General features: G+C 48.0%; 1 protein-coding gene across 3 annotated transcripts in view; it reads right to left on the reverse strand.

The window, feature by feature from the left end:
* Nucleotides 1-23,593, reverse strand: part of SLK (STE20 like kinase) — a 322,672-nt gene that overhangs the window by 145,815 nt on the left and 153,264 nt on the right. For all 3 annotated transcript variants that reach the window (XM_030202789.1, XM_030202788.1, XM_030202790.1), the window contains exons 8-9: nucleotides 14,001-14,132; nucleotides 11,937-13,301 (exon numbers count right to left, since the gene is read on the reverse strand). In XM_030202789.1, the coding sequence (XP_030058649.1) occupies nucleotides 11,937-13,301; nucleotides 14,001-14,132 (1,497 nt within the window). The remainder of the gene's footprint in view (nucleotides 1-11,936; nucleotides 13,302-14,000; nucleotides 14,133-23,593) is intronic.

The raw sequence follows: 23,593 nt of genomic DNA on the forward strand, positions 1-23,593 counted from the left end.
CTAGTAGCTCTAGCACCCGAATAGTCAACCGCATGGATTGCCAAGCACTGTCCTTTGAGGTGCTCTTCACCAGCCAATCGTAACTCCCAGTCTGCGTAGCGATGCTGCGACTATCGTTAAGACACTTGGTGAAAACCCTGGGAGCTGATGCGAGGCCAAAAGGAAACACGTGGTACTGAAAGTGATATGTTCCCAGGCAAAACTGAAGATACTTCCGATGGGCAGGAAGTTATCGAGATACGAGTATATGCGTCCTTTAAGTCCAGTGAACATAGGTAATCATTTTCCTGAATCATTGGGAAAAAGGTGCCCAGGGAAACCATCCTGAACTACATTTGTTCAGGGCCCTTAGGTCTAGGATGGCACGCATCCCCAGTCTTCTTTTGCACAAGGAAATACCTGGAATAGAATCCCTGCCCTTCTTCCCCTAGTGGATTGGGTTCGACCGCATGGGCCTTCAGAAGGGAAGAGAGTTCTTCTGCAAGTACCTGCCTGTGCTGAGAGCTGAATGAATGAGCTCTCAGTGGGCAATATGGAGGTTTGGAATGCCAATTGAGGGTGTATCCGAGACAGACTATTTGAAGAACCCACCAGTCGGAGGTTATGAGAGGTCTCCTTTAGTGAAAGAAGTTTAACCTCCCCCTGACCGGCAAGTCATCCGGGACAGACATTTTGATTCTAGCTATGCTCTGCTGGAGCCAGTCAAAAACTCATACCTTGTTTTGAATGGGAAGCACACTGTTGACGAGAATGAGCGTGCTGGGGCTGAACCTGAGCAGGCTTGCAAGCTGAGGGAGCATACCTATGCCTAAAGTAGTAGTAGGGACTACTCCTTGACTTGCAAAAAAAAAAAAAAAACAAAAACCCTCCTAGATGAGGAGGTAGATGAAGAAGGCTCAGCGACCTCCTCAACCTTCTCTCCAAAAAGATTACCCCCCCCCCCCCCCCTCCAGCAAGGGGCATCTGCCAACCTTTGGTAAACAGAATGTTCCAAGTCAGAAACACACAGCCATGAGAATCTGCACATTGATATACTCTGAGCAGAGATCCTGGATGCCACATCAAAAGTTTTCCTATGTGCCCCTGGCAAAGAACTTTCAACACGCCTTCTGCTGCTTCACCAACTGACGAAAAGGTTTGGCCTTCTCCAGAAGGAGCGTATCAACAAAGCGAGACAGCTGTCTCACAGAGTTCCGCAAGTAAACGCTCGTGAAGAGCTGGTATGATTGAATGTGGGAGATGAGCATAGAGGCATGGTACCTCTTTCTCTCAAAAGAATCCAGGGTTCTAGCTTCTCTGCCCGGGGGAGCCGAGGCATAGTCCCTAGTACTCCTGACTTTTTTGAGAGCTCACCGTGGATCCGGTACTGGGTATCAATCTTCTTGGGGACAACAGGGACCAACAGAGGGGACGCCCAGTTCCTAACGAGAACTGCCTTCAGTACCTCGTGGAGAGGAGCAGTCACTGCCTCCTTAAGAGGGGAGGTGAGGTCAAGTACCTCAAGCATCTTGGCCCTGGGCTCATCCTCCACTTCTACAGGGAATGTAATAGCATCAGCCATTTTCCTCACAAAAGATGCCACTGGGAGCCTTCACGGACATGAATGGGAAGGCCTCGCCGTTCAAATCAAAAGGCTCAATGGTGCCGGAAAAGGGGCAAAGGCATGAAAAAAGGGGGTTTCCGACCGGTGTCAGTGCCTAAAGGCAGCCCATGTCGAAAAATAAAGGAAACTTAAACACGGGCAAAAGAACTAAGAAACAAAATGAAGGGACTTTTTTTTTTTTTAAGAAACAAGGCAAAAGAGGGTACAAAACAAGGATGAAGGCACTCAAAAAATTGGACGAGTGAAGAGACACTGAAGAACACCGCTTCTCTTCACGTGGAGAGAAAGAAACTGAGAGGACCGTGTTCTCAAGGAGGGCAGAAAGGCACTCAACATGTGCAGTGGAGCATGGGTCGCACTTCACAAATTTCTGTTTTTTCACTTGGGCATAAATGCTGGACTGGACGACGCGGATCGGCATCTACCCATACATGAGAATATGAGAGCCTGCTTGTCCTCGGAGAACACATTTTGCCACTGTGACCTGGGAATAAATATGTTTGTAATGACAACGGAAATGCAATACCACCATACGCAGGAACTTAGTTTAACAAAAGGGAGGCTTTTTGCACACAGCCTAAGTTATTTATCTGTAGGTACCTGTTCTACGCGGACAGAAGGCTATGAACCCTCACACACAGGAGATGTCACGGAGTAAGCCTAGCATTGGAAAACAGTGCCCCAGCAACTTTTCAACCCATGCACACCTGTTCTTGCCTGTCACTGCTGCACGGAAACTCCTCTAGCTAGAGGAATACAACTCCTTAGGGAGGTAGGAAGGTTGTGAAGATTCAAATCAGGGCCGTGCCAACACGGTAAGCGGGATAAGCACCACAGGGGGCGCCTGCCTTCAAGTGCGCCGCGCTTACCCCGCTTACCGTGTTGTACTAGACTCCCGACGAACAAGACCTACGCAGATCCGCTGCTGCCGCCGGCGCCGCTTCTTTCCACAGCCAGAATAAGAAGAAAAAGAAGCGCGGGAGCCGCCCGCAGCAGCCTTCAGACATGCGCTGTCGGCTCTGCTGGTTCTCTGCCCCCTGACGTTAATTTCCCATTCCGGGGGCAGAGGAGTGGCAGAGCCGACAGCGCATGTCTGAAGGCTGCTGTGGCCCCGCGCTTCTTTTTCTTATTATGTCAGCGCCTTCCTCTGCCAGGTACTGCCACACGACTTCCTGTTTTTTGGGGGGCAGGATCGAAGACAGCCCAGGTGGAGTGCTGCCACCGCCATTGATCTAAAGCAAGCTTTGAGGGGGAGGGAGTGAGATGACTGGACCAGTGCAGAGCAGAGAGAATGAAAGATTATTGGACTGGGGGGGGCAATGATGCTGGGACCTGCAGGGGACATACTGGACCCACAGAAGGAGGGGAAGTGGGAACAGGAGAGAGAGAAGAGATATGGATATTTATTGGATCCCAGGAGGAAGAGAGGAAAGACAAATAGTTGCTGAACTCCCAGAGAGTGGGGTGGGAGGGAAGGAAGAGAGAAGAAGACATGTTGGTCCCAGGGTTGGGAAGACAGGGGAGAGCCAGAGAGAGATAGGGAGAGAAAGAAGGGACATGGAAAAGAGCAGGGGAGAGCCAGGGACATGGAAAAGAGCAGGGGAGAGTCAGAAAGAGATGGGGAGAGAAAGAGGGGCCATGGAAAAGAGCAGGGGAGAGCCAGGGACATGGAAAAGAGCAGGGGAGAGCTAGAGAGAGATGGTAAGAGAAAGAGGGGACATGGAAAAGAGCAGGTGAGAGCCAGAGAGAAGATGCTGGATGGAAGAGGGGTGCAGAGAGAGAGAGATGAGTTTAAAGATGGGGAGAGAAAGAGGGGACATGGGCAGGAGAGAGAGAGAAGCTGCTGGGAAGAAACTGGGGGAGACCCTAGCAGTCAGACTGAGAAATGCTGGATGAAAGGAGGGAGAAAGAGGAAAAATGCTGGAAGGAGGGGGCAGAATGAGGGAAGACGCTGGTAGGGAGGGAAAGAGGAAAGACACTGGAAGGATGGGGTGAGAGAGGACATGCTGAATGGAAAAGGGTCAAGATAGAGGGAGACAATGGATGGAAGGATTGGGACAGGGTAATGGGTGGAAGGATGGCGAGAGAAAGAGGGATGACACTGGATGGAAGGGTAGGAGAGAAAGAGGGATGGTGCTGAACATGGATAGAGGGGAGGGAAGTATATGCACATGGATGGAGGGGAGGGAGGAGAAATGCTGGATATGGATGGAGGGGAAACTGCTGAATTTAAGAGCTGGATCGGGACACTGAAGGATACGGACAGGGCTACAGATGGAAGACAGTACGTATAAGGACACAGGAGGATGATGGACATGGTGAGAGAAAAAAAAAATCAAATGGAAAGAAGACACTGGGACCAAAGTGAATAGAAAAACTAAATGATCAGACAACAAAGGTAGAAAAAGTATTTTATTCAGAATTTATTAACTGGAATGTGTCAGCTTTTGGAAATGTGCATCTGTGATATTTTGCATGTAAGTTTCAATTTTTCTAGTATTGCTGCATGCTGAGTCCTTCTTGAGGTAACTTTCCAGTTCAGTATTTTGCCTTCATATCTGTTGTGTCATGTGTTTTTCATGTGTGATCAAGGTGCAATATTCTGCTAGCGTGTAGTATTTTCAGCCCTTTTTGGTGTTTTTTTTTGTTTGTTTGTTTGTTTCACTAGGTTGTGTACTGGTGTTTTAGAGCCCGGTGTAATCACAGTGCTACCTTTCCACGCATAAGGTTGTAGCTCATCCTGTCCTTGGAATTAGTGCTGTTATGGTTTGGTGAGGTTATGAGTGTGTTTTTGCACAAGTTTGTGTATAGTGTTTTGCAGCTGAGCAACTGTGGTTAGTATATGCTTTTGAGCAACCACTTTATTCTTTGACATCCACACGCCTTGGAGCCTCGCTAGCGGATACGGAACACATTGCCAGGCAGGGCGGGGGGGGGGGGGGGGGGCGCGCCAACTGAGAGTCTGCAGGGGGGCGCCAGAGACCCTAGGCACGGCCCTGATTCAAATCCTAGTGACCTTGGAGAAAACCTCCTACAGATAAGTAATTTTGTTTTCTCCAAGGACTAGCAGGAATCAATCTTAATGCAATGGACTTTTTAGCTACAGGCTGCCTTCAAAAGAAAAAGCGCAAAAGAACAAGTGGTACTGTGAAAGAAAGTTACCAATACTGTCGAGGTGGGAACCTTCTAGGCCAGTGATGGGCAACCTTTTGAGCTTGGTGTGTCAAAATTCGCCAAAAAACCGAGCATAACTTGGGTGGTGTGTCACTTCGAGAAAAAAAACCATAATTTCGCGATATTTATAGTTTAAATAACAAAAATGTATAATTGTAATATATAACTGTATTTAATAAACCAAAACCTATTTATTTAACTTACCTGCTTAGTGACTTCTTTGTTCATCTGTCAATCGGTTTCTTTTGTTGGTCTTGATATTATTTAACTTGTGTGGGGTGCCGTGAACTAAGATAAGTGAGGGGGAGGGGGAATTCTTTAACTAATCTGCCTATTAGTGACTTTTTTGTTGCTGAATTTCATTGGCTAAATCTTCAATTGAAGGTTGGTATTTTGTACACTTCAAGCCCAAGCAAGCACTACTAACTTCATCTTTCAATCTGTTTCTTTTGTTGGTTTTGATATTATTTAACGCTGAGAATAAGGTTTCACAAAACTACGTAGAGGGAAAAATTGTGAGTAAAGCCATTGCTATATTTTTCAGGGTGCTAAAAGTGTCTGGTAATCGGATCCAGGCACTCCAAATTTCCTGGTAACTCAGATATTCTCTTAATAATTGCATCTTTATTCTGCATATCGTGAAATAGAACTGGTGCACATCTTAGGAGAGTTTCTTTAATAAATTCTCCCTCACTGAGTGCTTTTCCATGCTGAGCTATGGAGTGAGCAATGCTCAAACTTGCAGATGTTAAATTTGTAGAACCTTTTACAAATTTAAGGATGGACTTAGATTGGCTCTTATAAAAGTGTAGCTGCCTGGAAATGTATTCCTTCCTTTCATCCTCACTTTTTTTCAAGAGCTGGGAATGATTAGTTTCAAAATGTCTATTTATATTCCACGTTCTGCTTACTACCGTTTCAGTACATAGAACGCAAAATGATCTGCCATTTTTTTCTATAATGCCATACATCTCGGTCCATGTCTCTTGAAAGGGTCGGCTACTGCTACTACCACTTCCTTTACTTAACCTTGGTTTTTTATTTTTTGGGTTCTCCATCAGGGGGGCAGTGACAGAAGATAGAATTATAGATAGCCTGTTAGCCCTGCAGGCAATTAGGGGTTAACTAGCCTAACTGACCACCTTATGTAAATTAAGATGGCTGCCGCTATTTCTAATGGCGGGAAACGGCACCCATAGCACATGCCCTCGCCTCTCCCAGCCTCTCCCTCACCTATCTCAGCAATGATGGTCAATTAGAAATCCACGACACCCCAGAACAGTAGATTGGATGATGGTTGCTGTGGTTATGTGGTAATGGCGATCACAGGGCCCCCAGAGATGCGTCCCCCACGGCATTCCGCTGCTCTCTGCTCCGCCGGCCGGAAGTGAGGTCAAAGATCCCCTAACGGCCGTGCAGGAGCCGGGGCAGAGGGAGCAGCAGGGAGGGAACAAGCGGAGGACTCGGAGGGAGCCAATAGGAGCGCACACGGCACCCCCCCAGCGGGTAAACATGCACCGGGGGGGGGGGGGGGGTGTGATTTCGCCGGGGGGGGGGGGGGGGGGAGGTCGCACTGCACCTGGGGGGGGGGGGACGCATCGGCGATCCGCCCCGGGGAACACCGCTGCTTCTCTGTATGCGGCCACATGTCACCGAAAATGGCTAAGCGTGTCAGTACTGACACGCGTGTCATAGGTTCGCCATCATGGTTCTAGGCAGTAGTGGGATATGAACGTATGGACAGATGTTTATGTCGCAAATCTGAAAATCTTCTCTACAGAGGCTGACTTCGTGGACTACCAATGCATCCATAGCTTGGACATTATGAGTTGTGAGATGACCCACTAGAGCAGGGGTTCTCAACTCAGTCCTTGGGACACATCAGGTCAGTCTGGTTTTGAAGATATCCACAATGAATACGCATGAGCTAAATATGTATGCAGTCTTTCTATGAAAATTTGTCGCATGCAATTTGGCTGGCTAGGTATGATCTAAGGACTGATTTGAGAATCACTGTTCTAGAGACAAACCAGTCATAAGTACTTAAGTATTGCCATATTGGGACAGACTGAAAGTCCATCAACCCAGCATCCTATTTCCAACAGTGGACAATCCAGGTCACAAGCACCTGGCAAGATCCCAAAAAAGTGCAATACATTTTATGCTGCCTTTCCCAGAAATAAGTGGATTTTCCCCAAGTCCATTTTAATAATGGTCTACGGACTTTTCCTTTAGGAAGCCATCCAAACCCTTTTTAAACCCCGCTAAGATAACTGCTTTTCTGACATTCTCTGGCAACGAATTCCAAAGTTTAATTATTTATTATTACATTTGTACCCCGTGCTTTCCCACTCAAAGCAGGTTCAATGTGACTTACATAGTAATAGGGATTACAAAGTATTGATAGAGAAAAAAATAACTTAAATATAACAGAATAAAAAAAGAGATAGGTAGGTAGAGATGGGCAAGGGTGAAGGGAGTACGATAGGTATGAGCAAGGGTAGGTGAGCATTGGAGAAGGGGTAGAGGAGGCTTGAGGGGGATGGGAAAACAGGAATAAGCAAATGGAAGTTTGGTGGGAGATGTAGTCAAGGTCACTGTCATTGTTTCCTGGATATATGTTGGATAGATGGGTACACAGGATTAGTATGAAATGTATGAAGTCAGCATGGGCATGGGGTTTCAGCCAAAGGCATTCGGCAGAGCGGGCACAGGAACGTAGGCAGAGGATTCTACAGGTCAGCCAAGGCTGGGGTTTGGTACGCTTTACAAGCCAGGGAATGGGAGGCGCAAGAGTATCCAGAGCAGAGGAGAGAACAGTATTATAGGAAGAGACAACCTCATTGACAGACTTGGATAACATAGTGGTAGAGAAGAGATTTGAAACACTGGAGGACAGAGTAGAAGGGTCAATAGCCTGAAGATTTCTAAATGTATTGGTTAAGATTGGACAGGACTGGGAAGGAGGGTGTTTAAGTGTAAAAGTTATCAGATGATGGTCAGAGAGGGGAAGAGCAATTACATATTGAGTGAAGAAAAATTCTCTCCAATTCATTTTAAATTTACTATTTTGTAGCTTCATTGCATGCCCCCTAGTCCTAGTACTTTTGGAAAGAGTAAACATCACATCTACCCGTTCCACTCCACTCAGTATTTTATAGACCTCTATTATATCCCCCCTCAGCCATCTTTTCTCCAAGCTGAAGAGCCTTGCCGCTTCAGCTTTTCCTCATAGGGAAATCTTCCCATCCCCTTTATCATTTTTGTCGCCCTTCTCTGTACCTTTTCTAATTCCTCTATATCTTTTTGGAGATTTGGCGACCAGAATTGAAAACAATATTCGAGGTGCAGTTGCACCATGGAGTGATACAAAGGCATTAGAACACCCTCATTTTTTTCCCATTCCCTTTCTAATAATACCCAACATTCTATTTGCTTACTTAGCTGCCACTGCACACTGAGCAGATGGTTTCAATATATCATCAACGACGACATCTAGATCCCTTTCCTTGTCGGTGACTCCTAACGCAGAACCTTGCATTACATACCTATAATTCAGGTTCCTCTTTCCCACATGCATCACTTTGCACTTGCTCACATTAAACATCATCTGCCATTTAGATGCCCAGTCTCAAAGTAATTTTTCATAATCCTATTGCTATTTAACAACTCTGAATAACTTTGTGTCGTCAGCAAATTTAATTACCTCACTAGTTACTCCCATCTCTAAATCATAGGAAAGAGGAGGGTGGGTTGGGGGGGAGAGGAGGAAGGGAGGTGGGGGAGTGTTGGTTTCTTTTCTGTAAAAGTTCTCAACATGTTCTAAATGTCATTATAACTGCTTAATAAAAATGATAAAAACATAAATACATTAAAAAGCAGCAGTGCCAGCACAGACCCCTGAGGAACCCCACTATCTACCCTTCTCAATTGAGAATACTGACCATTTAATCCTACTCTCTGTTTTCTATGTTTTAACCAGTTTTTAATCCACAATAGGACACTACCTCCTATCCTATGACTCTCCAATGTCCTCTGTAGTCTTTCATGAGGTACTGTGTCAAATGCCTTTTGAAAATTCAGATACACAATATCGATCGGCTTATCTTTATTCACATGTTTATCCACCCCTTCAAAGAAATGTAACAGATTGGTGAGGCAAGATTTCCTTTCAGTAAGAGCATAAGTGAAGGAAATGCAGTCTTCTAGCCAACTGGAAAGCGTTCATTAGTCAATAGCAGCCCCCATCCTATTGGTGTCAAAAGGGAAGAAAAAGAGCTGGGTGAACATTCCATGATAGAAGGCCAGATAGGGGATTTGGCGTCAAGCTAGCCTTGGCATTCTAAGTCTATAAAGTTGGGTACCTAACTTTACACTTAGCATACAATTTATAAAATTAGGTCACTTGCACATTGGAGTTAACAGCCAATTATTTGCTATAATTAGCCTTAATTGGCAACAAATAGCAGTTACATGTGTAACGGCCCTTGGTTACTATTCTGCAAGTTGCGGGGGGGGGGGGGGGGGGGGGGGCATGTGAGGGGAATGAGTGGATGGAGGCCTGTCAGATGCCTAACTGCCTTTCAGATGGATTAAGTGCTCATGCACATAGATGCAGGCTTACACTAGTATTCTTCTAGTATTCTTTTTAATTTTTACAAGGGTTTTGTGGAGACGTGACGCTATGGATGGGAGAAGAGGCTAATCAGTGTCTCTCCTGCATTCCCACCCAGAATTTCCCCATTTTTTTTTTGCTAACCTGCAACTTTCTCACAACAAATAACTACAAGAGCCGATAGCAGGAGCGGAGCATATTAGCATGAATATGCTAATATGGAGGAAGGAATTGAAATTTACAGACAAAATATCACAGATGCACATTTCAAAAAGCTGACATATTTCAGTTAATACATTCTGAATAAAATACTTTTTTCTACCTTTGTTGTCTGATCATTTAGTTTCTCTATTCACAAATGATATGTATGCTTAATTTGCAGTTCCCTCTCTTTCAAGCATCCCCTCCTCTGCAGTTTGGCAGCTGGCCTCTCTCTCAGCTGTCCTCCTATTGTCCAGCAGCTCACCCTTCTCCCTCTCACCTCCTGATTCTGCAGGCCTTCTCTCTCTCAACCCCCCCCCCCCCCCCCCAGCCTTGTGATTCAGTTCATTCAACCTCCCTAGTCCAACAGCTTCTCCCCTTTCACCCCCCCCCCCCCCCCCACTGATCTGGCAGCTTCCCTCTCTCTGACCCCCTCCAATTCGACAGTTCTCCTCTCTCTCAACCCCCCAGGTGCCTGTAATCCAGCAGCTCCCACTATCTCAATCACTCCCAGCCTGTGTGATCCAGCAGTTCCCTCTCTTAACCCCTCCTGTCCCTGTGATTCAGTGGCTCCCTCTCTCAAACAACCCCCCCATTCCAATAACTCTCCTCTCTCTCAAGCCTCCCCACCAGCACTTGCAATCCAGCAGCTCCCTCTCTCTCAAATACTCCATCCATCGACCAGCTTCCTTCTCTCTCACCCGCACCAATACGGCAGCTCTCCTCTCCACCCCCACCCCATCTACTTTTAAATAAATGCTTCTCTTCTCTAGCAGCGGCGAACGGACAAGCGTAAAAACAGCAAGCAAGCGCAACCAGGCTCAAGTACTCCATCCTTCGCTTTCTGAATCCTGACCTCTCAGCGTCCCGCCCGAAAGGAAATGACATCAGAGGAAGGCGGGACGCTGAGAGGTCAGGATTCAGAAAGCGAAGGACGGAGTACTTGAGCCTGGCTGCGCTTGCTTGCTGTTTTTACGCTTGCCCGTTCGCCGCTGTGGGAAAGAAGATTAAGTTGTTTTCGTCGTCTTCGTCGTTTGGGGAGGCATTGCCCCCCCTCGCCCCCCCCAGTCTACGCCCATGTTGGAGGGTTTGTGTGCCTCAGATTCTGTCCCCACACAGGGTGGTGCTGCGAGGGAATCGAAAGGAAAAAAAAAACACATCCATGTGCTCATCAGGGACGTCTAACACGAGCTGGACGTCTTCCTGCAGCTTTTGTGATGGGCGTCCTTCTTGGATGTGTTTTTCTTATCTGCAATTAGGAATAACTTCTCTGAAGGAAAAAAAAAAAAAAATAGGACGTCCCTGTTTCTCTTACCTGCCTAAACTGACCACAAGCACAGTTCTCTCAACAGTCCCCTCCAAGGTTGTTTTCAGCTTGCGCCCCCCCCCCCCCACAAGATCGGAACGTGCGAGGACGTCCAAAGCAAAACTTTTTGGATGTCCCTCCCTCCGGGCTCTCTCAGCCAATTCCAGCGCGTTTAGCTATTACCAGTATCAGCTAAACACGCTGTGATTGGCTGAGAGAGACCTGGCGGAAGGGACGTCCAAAACGTTTTGATTTGGATGTCCTCGCACATTCCGATCCTGTGTGTGTGTGGGGGGGGGGGGGGGGGGGGAGCAAGCTGAAAACAACCTTGGAGGGGACTTTTGAGAGAACTGTGCTTGTGGTCAGTTCAGGCAGGTAAGAAAAACAGGGACGTCTTTTTTTTCTTCTTCAGAGAAGTCCCTCCTAATTGCAGGTAGGAAAAACACTTCCAAGAAGTACACCCATCACAAAAGCTGCAGGAAGATGTCCAGCTCCTGTTACACAGGAGCACTTGGATGTTTTTTTCTTCACAGAAGTCCTTCCTAATTGCCTGATGTAAGCCTGCCTTTAACATGCAAAGCAGTAAACAATGGAAATGTTACACAAGCAAAGAGCAGTAGCACTTAAATTAACTGGGGCTCTTTTCATCACTCTTTCTCTTCTGAGGTTCAGGCTGCTGACAAGTTTCCTGCTAGTCAGGGACCTCCTTTTTGTTTGTTTGCTTTTTGAGTGAAGGACCTCCATGGCATGCGCACTTCCTCAACCTGCCGACTGGCTTTCGAGGGAATAGAGAATGCAAGTAAGCTACAAGGAGCAGCTCATTTGCATTCCCTTTCCTTACCGTTTCGCTAAGGAATCGGTAAAGGAAGGGCATTAACGATTGTTTTAGTGCATCTTCCCCCAACACTGCTAAAGATTTTTTTTAAATGTGCATTGCAGTATGTTCTGTGGCTACTTTCTTAACATTTAAAGCACAATATTAATATTACGTACTTATCACCTATATCATATTAAAAAGTTCTGTTCCATTCACTTACTTGTAAGGACATGGATCCAGACTCCTTGTTTTTAGTCAGGAAGCTGGAGATGGACAAGTTCAAATCAATACTACTATTATCAGCTATGGATCCAGTACCAGAATCAGTATCATTCTCTTTTTGCTTTTCAGGTTCTGACTGTTGTAAAGCTTCAGGTTGGGCAGAAAGACATGTTTTTTCTTTTTCATGAATAGTTTCTTCTGAGGCAATACTGATGCTCGGTATTAAAGAGGGCAGAGGGTCCACTGGTTCAGACTTGAGTTCAGTTAGCGCATCAGAGGAAGGCGACATATTTTCTTTGTCTATCTTATTTATCTCAGCATTCAATGAAGCACTTTCTACTATCTTCTGGTTTATTTCGGACATTTCAACACTCTCTTCACTCTGTGATTTCTCACTACAGTTACTCTCATCTTCAGCTGCACCCTCAACTTCACCATTTATTAATTTTTTGTCTATTTTATCAGCACCATCACTTGGTGTTTCGTCAGTGCTGCCAGTTTCCTGGGTATGTTCAGCAGCAGTAACAACTACTGGTTTTTGGTCTGTCTCAGCCTCTTTTGGAGAGCTGCTGCTTTCAGTCACCACAATGCTTTCAGTCTCTTGGACATGTTCAGCTCCATTGTTTACATGCGTTTGGTCTGTCTCAGCCTCTCTTCCAACACCTCCAAACTGAATGTTCTCTGATTCATTGGCAGTTTTAGGTGGTGCTTGTTGGTTGTCATCCTCTTTTTTATCAGTCTTTGTATCATTATTTGACTCGCTTTCATTTTTGTTTTCTGACGTTTCTGTTTTTCCTTCAGTCTCTTTATGCTGCTCAATTGTATGAGGTATTACTTCTGCAGATTTTACAGTGTCTATAGCATCAGTAACCTCAGTCAGATTATCTTCCACAGATGCTTCATTTTTCATATTTTTTGCCATAGAGTTTATGTCTTCTATCTCATTCCTTTCAGAATCTGTTTCTTGAGTTAATGGGGCATTAGTCTCTTCTTTGTGCATCTCTTGGCTTTTGTTCTGGAGCCCAAAGTACTCAATCGTGTCATCCTGCTTTCTGTTAATTTGTTCCCCATGAGGACATTCCTCTTTTTCATTCTTTTCTATTAATATTGCGCCAGTTTGCATCTCAACATCTTCAGTACTTGTTGCAAAGATGCTTTCATTCCTTTCCTCAGACTTAGTTATCTCAAGTTCAGTGGCAGCTGGCTCTTCATCCAATAGCTTAAGACTAGTTTTATCTTCAGCAGCCTTTTGCTCAGTCTTCTCAGAAACAGACTCCAATGGTGAAGCATTTTGGGAGAGTTTATCTTCCTCTGAGCTTGCAATGCTTAGGTCCGAGGAGGCACGCTTGTTTGTAGGAATTGGCTATAGAAAAGATATTTAAACCAAAGCAAAATAAAATGTAAATAAATTTTGGAACACTATATACCAACAATTTACAGCAGGGGTTCTTGACCAGTCGTGCCCACACCCCCAAGGAGTGCAGAAACAGGTCAAACGGGGCGTGGTGAAGGGACTTGAAATACGAGGCAATTTACTGAAACTTTCTAGACAGAGAAAAGGCAGTTAGGACAGCTATTGACAAAATAACTGTGTACTACTGTAATCTTTGTGAAATGTTACTGTTTACCACTGTTAGCGGTTAACGGTATCTAGCTGTAAGTAGTCATTAATGGATGCGTAGTTTAGGAAGGGGATATGAAAATTTTACTGATCGGTTAAAAGGGTGCAGGAACCAAAAAAAAAAAAAAAAGTTAAGAACCCCTGATTTAGAATATAGCAATAATTATTCCCAATTTAAACTAATTTATATCTACAAATATACTAAGAAATAATATATGCACTCAAAATATGAAAAGAAAATCCTTATTAGATTTATCAGCACACTTACAGAAGTTCTTATAATTTCAGAAGGTAGTATGCCTTCAATGAATTTCAACACATGCATTATTCTGGGTGTGTTTTCATTCAAATATTCTAAACTATCAATTATAATTAAATTAGTATAATATATAATAAAAAATGTTAGAAAACAACAAAAACTGTGTTCTGTATTACACCAACCAAGGAATTTTCATTTTCCTCCTCCTCCTCATCTTCTTTAGAATCTTCAACTTCCTCCAATACTTCAGCCTTGGCTTCTGCAATTAGTTCCCTGACTGGTTTATTGGAAGTGACAGAGGTAACAAATGGATGCTATTTGAAACAAACATAAAAAAAAATCAAAGAAAGATTTGCAATACAGTTTTAATTTAATGTCATTCAAATCCTCAGAGATTCAGTAGCTTACTCATTTTGCTCCACCTTTCACAACAAAAGTCTTATTTGCTTTTACAGTGCCTTTTGAAAGTCTTCACATCCTTGTATATATTTTCTACATTCTGCTGTCTAAACACAGTTCAAAATGCATTAAAGTAAGAGTTTGTTTGACTGACCTACACAACATACTCCATGCTTTCAACATGAAAGAAGAGTTATAGAAATATTTAAAAAATAAATTAAGAAACCAAGCATTACCAATTCCATTATGTGTTCACACCCTTTGTTATTGTAAACTCAAATGAACTCAGGTTAAATGTATCCTGTGTGTCCTGTCACAGTTACTGAGCTAATTCAAATACTCCTGGATGAAGAGTCAAACTGCTTCTGTTTTATGAAGACAATTTGAAGATTAAAACATACTGAAAGAACAGCTGCCAAAAGAACTCAGGGATAAAGTTATTCAGAGTTACAGATCGGGGCAGGCTATACAAAAATTTCAGTATGCTTTGATATCCCTTACAGCACTTTCAAGTCAATCATTGTAAAATGGATACAGTTTGGCACCCCAAGACACTGAGTTGAATACCATAACTCCAATCAATAGACATGGGTTGAGGAAACTACTGAGGAAGATCACGAGTTGGCTCAAACAAGTCTTTATACATATATGTTCCAAATTGAAGATGTCTATCAAAATGCGCTCGAATGAGAACTTATAGCAAATTGTACAGGGAAGATACTTACCTGTAGCAGGTATTCTCCAAGGACAGCAGGCCGATTGTTCTCACATGTGGGTCGACGTCCGCGTCGGGCGTTGACCCAGGAATCGGCATTTTGCAAGCAAAATACAAACAAAGTTTTGCCAGTCTTCTAGCACACATGCTGTGCGCACCGAACATGTACGAATGACTTCCCGCCCGTCGCGTGAGCTTGCCTCCTCAGTTTAATCAAAAAGCATAAAAATAAATAAACAACAACTCCAAAGGGGAGGTGGGTGGGTTTGCGAGAACAATCAGCCTGCTGTCCTCGGAGAATACCTGCTACAGGTAAGTATCTTTGCTTTCTCAGAGGACAAGCAGGCTGCATGTTCTCACATGTGGGGTATCCCTAGCAACCAGGCTCACTCAAAACAATGAACACTGGTCAATTGGGCCTTGAAACAGCGAGGACATAACAGAGATTGACCTGAAACCATAAACAACTAACTGGGAGTGCAGCCTGGAACAGAACAAAAATGGGTCTAGGGGGGTGGAGTTGGATTCTAAACCCCAAACAGATTCTGCAGCACTGACTGCCCAAACCGACTGTCACGTCAGGTATCCTGCTGAAGGCAGTAGTGAGATGTGAATGTGTGGACTGATGACCACATTGCAGCCTTGCAAATCTCTTCAATAGAGGCTGACTTTAAGTGAGCCACTGACACAGCCATGGCTCTAACATTATGAGCCGTGACATGGCCCTCTAGAGTCAGCCCAGCTTGGGCATAAGTGAAGGAAATGCAATCTGCTAGCCAACTGGAGATTGTGCATTTTCTGACAGCGACTCCTCTCCTGTTGGGATCGAAAGAAACAAACAACTGGGCGGACTGTCTAAAGGGTTTTGTCCACTCCACGTAAAAGACCAATGCTCTCTTGCAGTCCAAGGTATGCAAAGCGAATGCTACATACCTGTAGAAGGTATTCTCCGAGGACAGCAGGCTGATTGTTCTCACTGATGGGTGACGTCCACGGCAGCCCCTCCAATCGGAATCTTCACTAGCAAAGTCCTTTGCTAGCCCTCGCGCGCATGCGCGGCCGTCTTCCCGCCCGAAACCGGCTCGAGCCGGCCAGTCTCATATGTAGCAAAAGAGATACAAAGGAAGACACAACTCCAAAGGGGAGGCGGGCAGGTTTGTGAGAACAATCAGCCTGCTGTCCTCGGAGAATACCTTCTACAGGTATGTAGCATTCGCTTTCTCCGAGGACAAGCAGGCTGCTTGTTCTCACTGATGGGGTATCCCTAGCCCCCAGGCTCACTCAAAACAACAACCATGGTCAATTGGGCCTCGCAACGGCGAGGACATAACTGAGATTGACCTAAAAAATTTACCAACTAACTGAGACTGCAGCCTGGAACAGAACAAACAGGGCCCTCGGGGGGTGGAGTTGGATCCTAAAGCCCAAACAGGTTCTGAAGAACTGACTGCCCGAACCGACTGTCGCGTCGGGAATCCTGCTGCAGGCAGTAATGAGATGTGAATGTGTGGACAGATGACCACGTCGCAGCTTTGCAAATTTCTTCAATGGAGGCTGACTTCAAGTGGGCTACCGACGCAGCCATGGCTCTAACATTATGAGCCATGACATGACCCTCAAGAGCCAGCCCCGCCTGGGCGTAAGTGAAGGAAATGCAATCTGCTAGCCAATTGGATATGGTGCGTTTCCCCACAGCCACTCCCCTCCTATTGGGATCAAAAGAAACAAACAATTGGGCGGACTGTCTGTTGGGCTGTGTCCGCTCCAGATAGAAGGCCAATGCTCTCTTGCAGTCCAATGTGTGCAGCTGACGTTCAGCAGGGCAGGAATGAGGACGGGGAAAGAATGTTGGCAAGACAATTGACTGGTTCAGATGGAACTCCAACACGACCTTTGGCAAGAACTTAGGGTGAGTGCGGAGGACTACTCTGTTATGATGAAATTTGGTGTAAGGGGCCTGGGCTACCAGGGCCTGAAGCTCACTGACTCTACGAGCTGAAGTAACTGCCACCAAGAAAATGACCTTCCAGGTCAAGTACTTCAGATGGCAGGAGTTCAGTGGCTCAAAAGGAGGTTTCATCAGCTGGGTGAGAACGACATTGAGATCCCATGACACTGTAGGAGGCTTGACAGGGGGCTTTGACAAAAGCAAACCTCTCATGAAGCGAACAACTAAAGGCTGTCCCGAGATCGGCTTACCTTCCACATGGTAATGGTATGCACTGATTGCACTAAGGTGAACCCTTACAGAGTTGGTCTTGAGACCAGACTCAGACAAGTGCAGAAGGTATTCAAGCAGGGTCTGTGTAGGACAAGAGCGAGGATCTAGGGCCTTGCTGTCACACCAGACGGCAAACCTCCTCCATAGAAAGAAGTAACTCCTCTTGGTGGAATCTTTCCTGGAAGCAAGCAAGATGCGGGAGACACCCTCTGACAGACCCAAAGAGGCAAAGTCTACGCTCTCAACATCCAGGCCGTGAGAGCCAGGGACCGGAGGCTGGGATGCAGAAGAGCCCCTTCGTCCTGCTTGATGAGGGTCGGAAAACACTCCAATCTCCACGGTTCTTCGGAGGATAACTCCAGAAGAAGAGGGAACCAGATCTGACGCGGCCAAAAGGGAGCAATCAGAATCATGGTGCCTCGGTCTTGCTTGAGTTTCAACAAAGTCTTCCCCACCAGAGGAATGGGAGGATAAGCATACAGCAGGCCCTCCCCCCAATCCAGGAGGAAGGCATCCGATGCCAGTCTGCCGGGGGCCTGAAGCCTGGAACAGAACTGAGGGACTTTGTGGTTTGCTCGAGATGCGAAGAGATCCACCAAGGGGGTGCCCCACGCTTGGAAGATCTGGCGCACCACTCGGGAATTGAGCGACCACTCGTGAGGTTGCATAATCCTGCTCAACCTGTCGGCCAGACTGTTGTTTACGCCTGCCAGATATGTGGCTTGGAGCACCATGCCGTGACGGCGAGCCCAGAGCCACAAGCTGACGGCTTCCTGACACAGGGGGCGAGATCCGGTGCCCCCCTGCTTGTTGACGTAGTACATGGCAACCTGGTTGTCTGTCTGAATTTGGATAATTTGGTGGGACAGCCGATCTCTGAAAGCCTTCAGAGCGTTCCAGATCGCTCGCACTCCAGGAGATTGATCTGTAGATCGCGTTCCTGGAGGGACCAGCTTCCTTGGGTGTGAAGCCCATCGACATGAGCTCCCCATCCCAGGAGAGACGCATCCGTGGTCAGCACTTTTTGTGGCTGAGGAATTTGGAAAGGACGTCCCAGAGTCAAATTGGAGCAAATCGTCCACCAATACAGGGATTCGAGAAAACTTGTGGACTGGTGGATCACGTCTTCTAGATCCCCAGCAGCCTGAAACCACTGGGAAGCTAGGGTCCATTGAGCAGATCTCATGTGAAGGCGGGCCATGGGAGTCACATGAACTGTGGAGGCCATGTGGCCCAGCAATCTCAACATCTGCCGAGCTGTGATCTGCTGGGACGCTCGCACCCGCGAGACGAGGGACAACAAGTTGTTGGCCCTCGCCTCTGGGAGATAGGCGCGAGCCGTCCGAGAATCCAGCAGAGCTCCTATGAATTCGAGTCTCTGCGCCGGGAGAAGATGGGACTTTGGGTAATTTATCACAAACCCCAGTAGCTCCAGGAGGCGAATAGTCATCTGCATGGACTGCAGGGCTCCTGCCTCGGACGTGTTCTTCACCAGCCAATCGTCGAGATATGGGAACACGTGCACCCCCAGCCTGCGAAGTGCTGCTGCTACTACAGCCAAGCACTTTGTGAACACCCTGGGCGCAGAGGCGAGCCCAAAGGGTAGCACACAGTACTGGAAGTGACGTGTGCCCAGCTGAAATCGCAGATACTGTCTGTGAGCTGGCAGTATCGGGATGTGTGTGTAGGCATCCTTCAAGTCCAGAGAGCATAGCCAATCGTTTTCCTGAATCATGGGAAGAAGGGTGCCCAGGGAAAGCATCCTGAACTTTTCTTTGACCAGATATTTGTTCAGGGCCCTTAGGTCTAGGATGGGACGCATCCCCCCTGTTTTCTTTTCCACAAGAAAGTACCTGGAATAGAATCCCAGCCCTTCTTGCCCGGATGGCACGGGCTCGACCGCATTGGCGCTGAGAAGGGCGGAGAGTTCCTCTGCAAGTACCTGCTTGTGCTGGAAGCTGTAAGACTGAGCTCCCGGTGGACAATTTGGAGGTTTGGAGGCCAAATTGAGGGTGTATCCTTGCCGGACTATTTGGAGAACCCACTGATCGGAGGTTATGAGAGGCCACCTTTGGTGAAAAACTTTCAACCTCCCTCTGACTGGCAGGTCGCCCGGCACTGACACTTGGATGGCGGCTATGCTCTGCTGGAGCCAGTCAAAAGCTCGCCCCTTGCTTTTGCTGGGGAGCCGAGGGGCCTTGCTGAGTCGCACGCTGCTAACGAGAGCGAGCGCGCTGGGGCTTAGCCTGGGCCGCAGGCTGTCGAGAAGGAGGATTGTACCTACGCTTGCCAGAAGAGTAGGGAACAGTCTTCCTTCCCCCGAAAAATCGTCTACCTGTAGAGGTAGAAGCTGAAGGCTGCCGGCGGGAGAACTTGTCGAATGCGGTGTCCCGCTGGTGGAGCTGCTCTACCACCTGTTCGATTTTCTCTCCAAAAATATTATCCGCACGGCAAGGCGAGTCCGCAATCCGCTGCTGGATTCTATTCTCCAGGTCGGAGGCACGCAGCCATGAGAGCCTGCGCATCACCACACCTTGAGCAGCGGCCCTGGACGCAACATCAAAGGTGTCATACACCCCTCTGGCCAGGAATTTTCTGCACGCCTTCAGCTGCCTGACCACCTCCTGAAAAGGCTTGGCTTGCTCAGGGGGGAGAGCATCAACCAAGCCCGCCAACTGCCGCACATTGTTCCGCATGTGTATGCTCGTGTAGAGCTGGTAAGACTGAATTTTGGCCACGAGCATAGAAGAATGGTAGGCCTTCCTCCCAAAGGAGTCTAAGGTTCTAGAGTCTTTGCCCGGGGGCGCCGAAGCATGCTCCCTAGAACTCTTAGCCTTTTTTAGGGCCAGATCCACAACTCCAGAATCATGAGGCAACTGGGTGCGCATCAGATCTGGGTCCCCATGGATCCGGTACTGGGACTCGATCTTCTTGGGGATGTGGGGATTAGTTAAAGGCTTGGTCCAGTTCGCCAGCAATGTCTTCTTGAGGACATGGTGCAGGGGAACAGTGGACGCTTCCTTAGGTGGAGAAGGATAGTCCAGGAGCTCAAACATTTCAGCCCTGGGCTCGTCCTCCACAACCACCGGGAAGGGGATGGCCGTAGACATCTCCCGGACAAAGGAAGCGAAAGACAGACTCTCAGGAGGAGAAAGCTGTCTTTCAGGAGAGGGAGTGGGATCGGAAGGAAGACCCTCAGACTCCTCGTCAGAGAAATATCTGGGGTCTTCTTCCTCTTCCCACGAGGCCTCACCCTCGGTGTCAGACACAAGTTCACGGACCTGTGTCTGCAACCATGCCCGACTCGACTCTGTGGAGCCACGTCCACGATGGGGGCGTCGAGAGGTAGACTCCCTCGCCCGCATCGGCGAAGCTCCCTCCGCAGACGTAGTCGGGGAGCCTTCCTGGGAGGCGACGGCAGCCGGCACCGCACGCGGCACCGACGCCAGAGACCTCACCTCGGGCGATGGACCTGCCGGCGCCACGCTCGACGGTACCGGTGGCGCAAGCACCACCGGTACCGGAGGGGTAGGGCGCAACAGCTCTCCCAGAATCTCTGGGAGGACGGCCCGGAGGCTCTCGTTCAGAGCGGCTGCAGAGAAAGGCATGGAAGTCGATGCAGGCGTCGACGTCAGAACCTGTTCCGGGCGTGGAGGCTGTTCCGGGCTGTCCAGAGTGGAGCGCATCGACACCTCCTGAACAGAGGGTGAGCGGTCCTCTCGGTGCCGATGCCTGCTGGGTGCCGACTCCCTCGGCGACCCAGAGCTCTCGGTACCGACACGGGAAGGGGACCGGTGACGATGCTTCTTCGACTTCTTGGAACGAAGCATGTCACCGGAGCTTCCCGGTACCGACGAGGAGGACGTAGAATCCAGCCGTCGCTTCCTCGGGGCCGAGGCCGAAGGAGGTCGGTCTCGGGGGGGCTGTACCGCAGGAGCCCTCAGGGTAGGGGGAGACCCACCCGAAGGCTCACCGCCACCAGCAGGGGAATGGACAGCCCTCACCTGCACTCCAGACGATGCACCACCGTCCGACGACATCAGCAGACGAGGTCCCGGTACCACCGACGTCGATGCAGCTATCCGATGTCTCGGCGCCGATGCAGAGGTCCGATGCCTCGATGCACTCGATGCACTGGCGGCCGAGGATGAAGCTCTGGACGCTGAAGACGCCGATGCACACGATACCCCCGGTGCCGATGCCGACGAAGAGCCCGAGAACAAAACGTTCCACTGGGCCAATCTCACTACCTGAGTCCGCCTTTGCAATAGGGAACACAGACTACAGGCCTGAGGGCGGTGCTCGGCCCCCAGACACTGAAGACACGACGCGTGCCTGTCAGTGAGCGAGATTACCTGGGCGCACTGGGTGCACTTCTTGAAGCCGCTGGAAGGCTTCGATGTCATGGGCGGAAAAATCACGCCGGCGAAATCAAAATCCGAAATGACGAAAGTGAGCACCAAAACTTTGAGGGAGAAAAATCTCGACCGAGGCCGAAAAGAGGCCTACCCCGACGACGAAAGAAAACTTACCGGGGCAAAGTCTGAAAATACGGGAAGGGGCAAAACAAAACCCGAGGGGGCTTCCGGAGCACTTCCCGAACAAATTTTAAAGATTTTCCGAAGAAAAAAACACGTCGAAGAGAAAAAGGACGCGCGAGGTCGACTTTCCGGGGCTCGACACGGCGAAAACACAACCGTACTGAGTGCGGACGAAAGAAGACTGGCCGGCTCGAGCCGGTTTCGGGCGGGAAGACGGCCGCGCATGCGCGGTGCGCGCGGGCGCGCGAGGGCTAGCAAAGGACTTTGCTAGTGAAGATTCCGATTGGAGGGGCTGCCGTGGACGTCACCCATTAGTGAGAACAAGCAGCCTGCTTGTCCTCGGAGAAACTGCTTTCGCCAGGGCGGGTATGAAGAAGGGGAAAGAATGTTGGCAAGACAATTGACTGGTTCAGATGGAACTCCCGATACCACCTTCAGCAGGAACTTAGGGTGCATGCGGAGGACTTCTCTATTGTGATGGAACTTGATATAAGGCACTACCAGGCTTGAAGCTCACTGACTGTACGAGCTGAAGTGACAGCCACCAAGAAAATGACCTTCCAGGTCAAGTACTTCAGATGGCAGGAATTCAGCGGCTCAAAAAGAGCTTTCATCAGCTGGGTGAGAATGATATTGAGATCTCATGACACTGGTGGAGGTTTGACCGGGTCTTTGACAAAAGCAAACCTCTTATGAAGCAAACAACTTCCAGAAATAGGCTTACCCTCTACTCGCCGATGACAGACCAATTGCACTGAGGTGAACCCTTATGGAGTTGGTCTTGAGACCAGACTCTGACAAGTGTAGAAAGTATTCAAGCTGGGCCTGTGTAGGACAAGAAAGAGGATCTAGGGCCTTGCTGTCACAACAGACAGCAAACCTCCTCCATTTGAAAGAGTAACACCTCTTTGTGGAATCTTTCCTGGAAGCAAGACTCGAGAGACACCCTCGAAAAAGACCCAAGGAGGCGAATTCTAAGCTCTCAACATCCAGGCCGTGAGAGCCAGAGACTGGAGGTTGGGATGCAGAAGCGACCCCTCGTTCTGGGTGATGAGGGTTGGAAAACACTCTAATCTCCACGGTTCCTCAGAGGACAACTCCAGAAGAAGAGGGATTCAAATCTGACACGGCCAGAAGGGAGCAATCAGAATCATGGTTCTGCAGTCTTGCTTGAGTTTCAGCAAAGTCTTCCCTACTAGAGTTATGGGAGGATACGCAACAAAAGGCCTGCTACCCAATGTGGGAGAAAAGAATCTGATGCTAGTCTGTCGTGGCCCTGAAGCCTGGAACAGAAATAAGGGACCTTGTGATTGACCTAAGTGGCAAAAAGATCCACCTAGGGGGTGCCCCACGCTCAGAAGATCTTGCGGGCGACATTCATGTCCAGTGACCACTCGTGAGGTTGCATTATCCTGCTCAGCCTGTTGGCCAGACTGTTTACACCTGCCAGATAAGTGGCTTGGAGAAACATGCCGTGACGGCGTGCCCAAAGCCACATCTGGATGGCTTCCTGACACAGAGGGTGAGATCCGGTGCCCCCCTGCTTGTTGCTGTAATACATGGCAACCTGATTGTCTGAATCAATATGATTTGGTTGCACAGTTGGACTCTGAAAGCCTTTAGAGCATTCCACATCGCTCGCAATTCCAAGAGATTGATCTGAAGACCTTTTTCCTGAGAGGACCAGGCTCCTTGAGTGTGAAGCCCATCTACATGAGCTCCCCACCCCAGGAGAGATGCATCCGTTGTCAGCACTTTTCATGGCTGAGGAATTTGGAATGGACATCCCAAAACAATTCATATCAGACCTAACGAACCACATAAACTTCATGCTACTAAATGGACTTTTCCCAAAAGAAAAAGGAAAAATTTTACTCACCCCAATACCCAAAGACACAA

The sequence above is a fragment of the Microcaecilia unicolor genome, chromosome 5 (genome assembly GCF_901765095.1).
Source record: "Microcaecilia unicolor chromosome 5, aMicUni1.1, whole genome shotgun sequence".
NCBI lineage: Eukaryota > Metazoa > Chordata > Amphibia > Gymnophiona > Siphonopidae > Microcaecilia > Microcaecilia unicolor.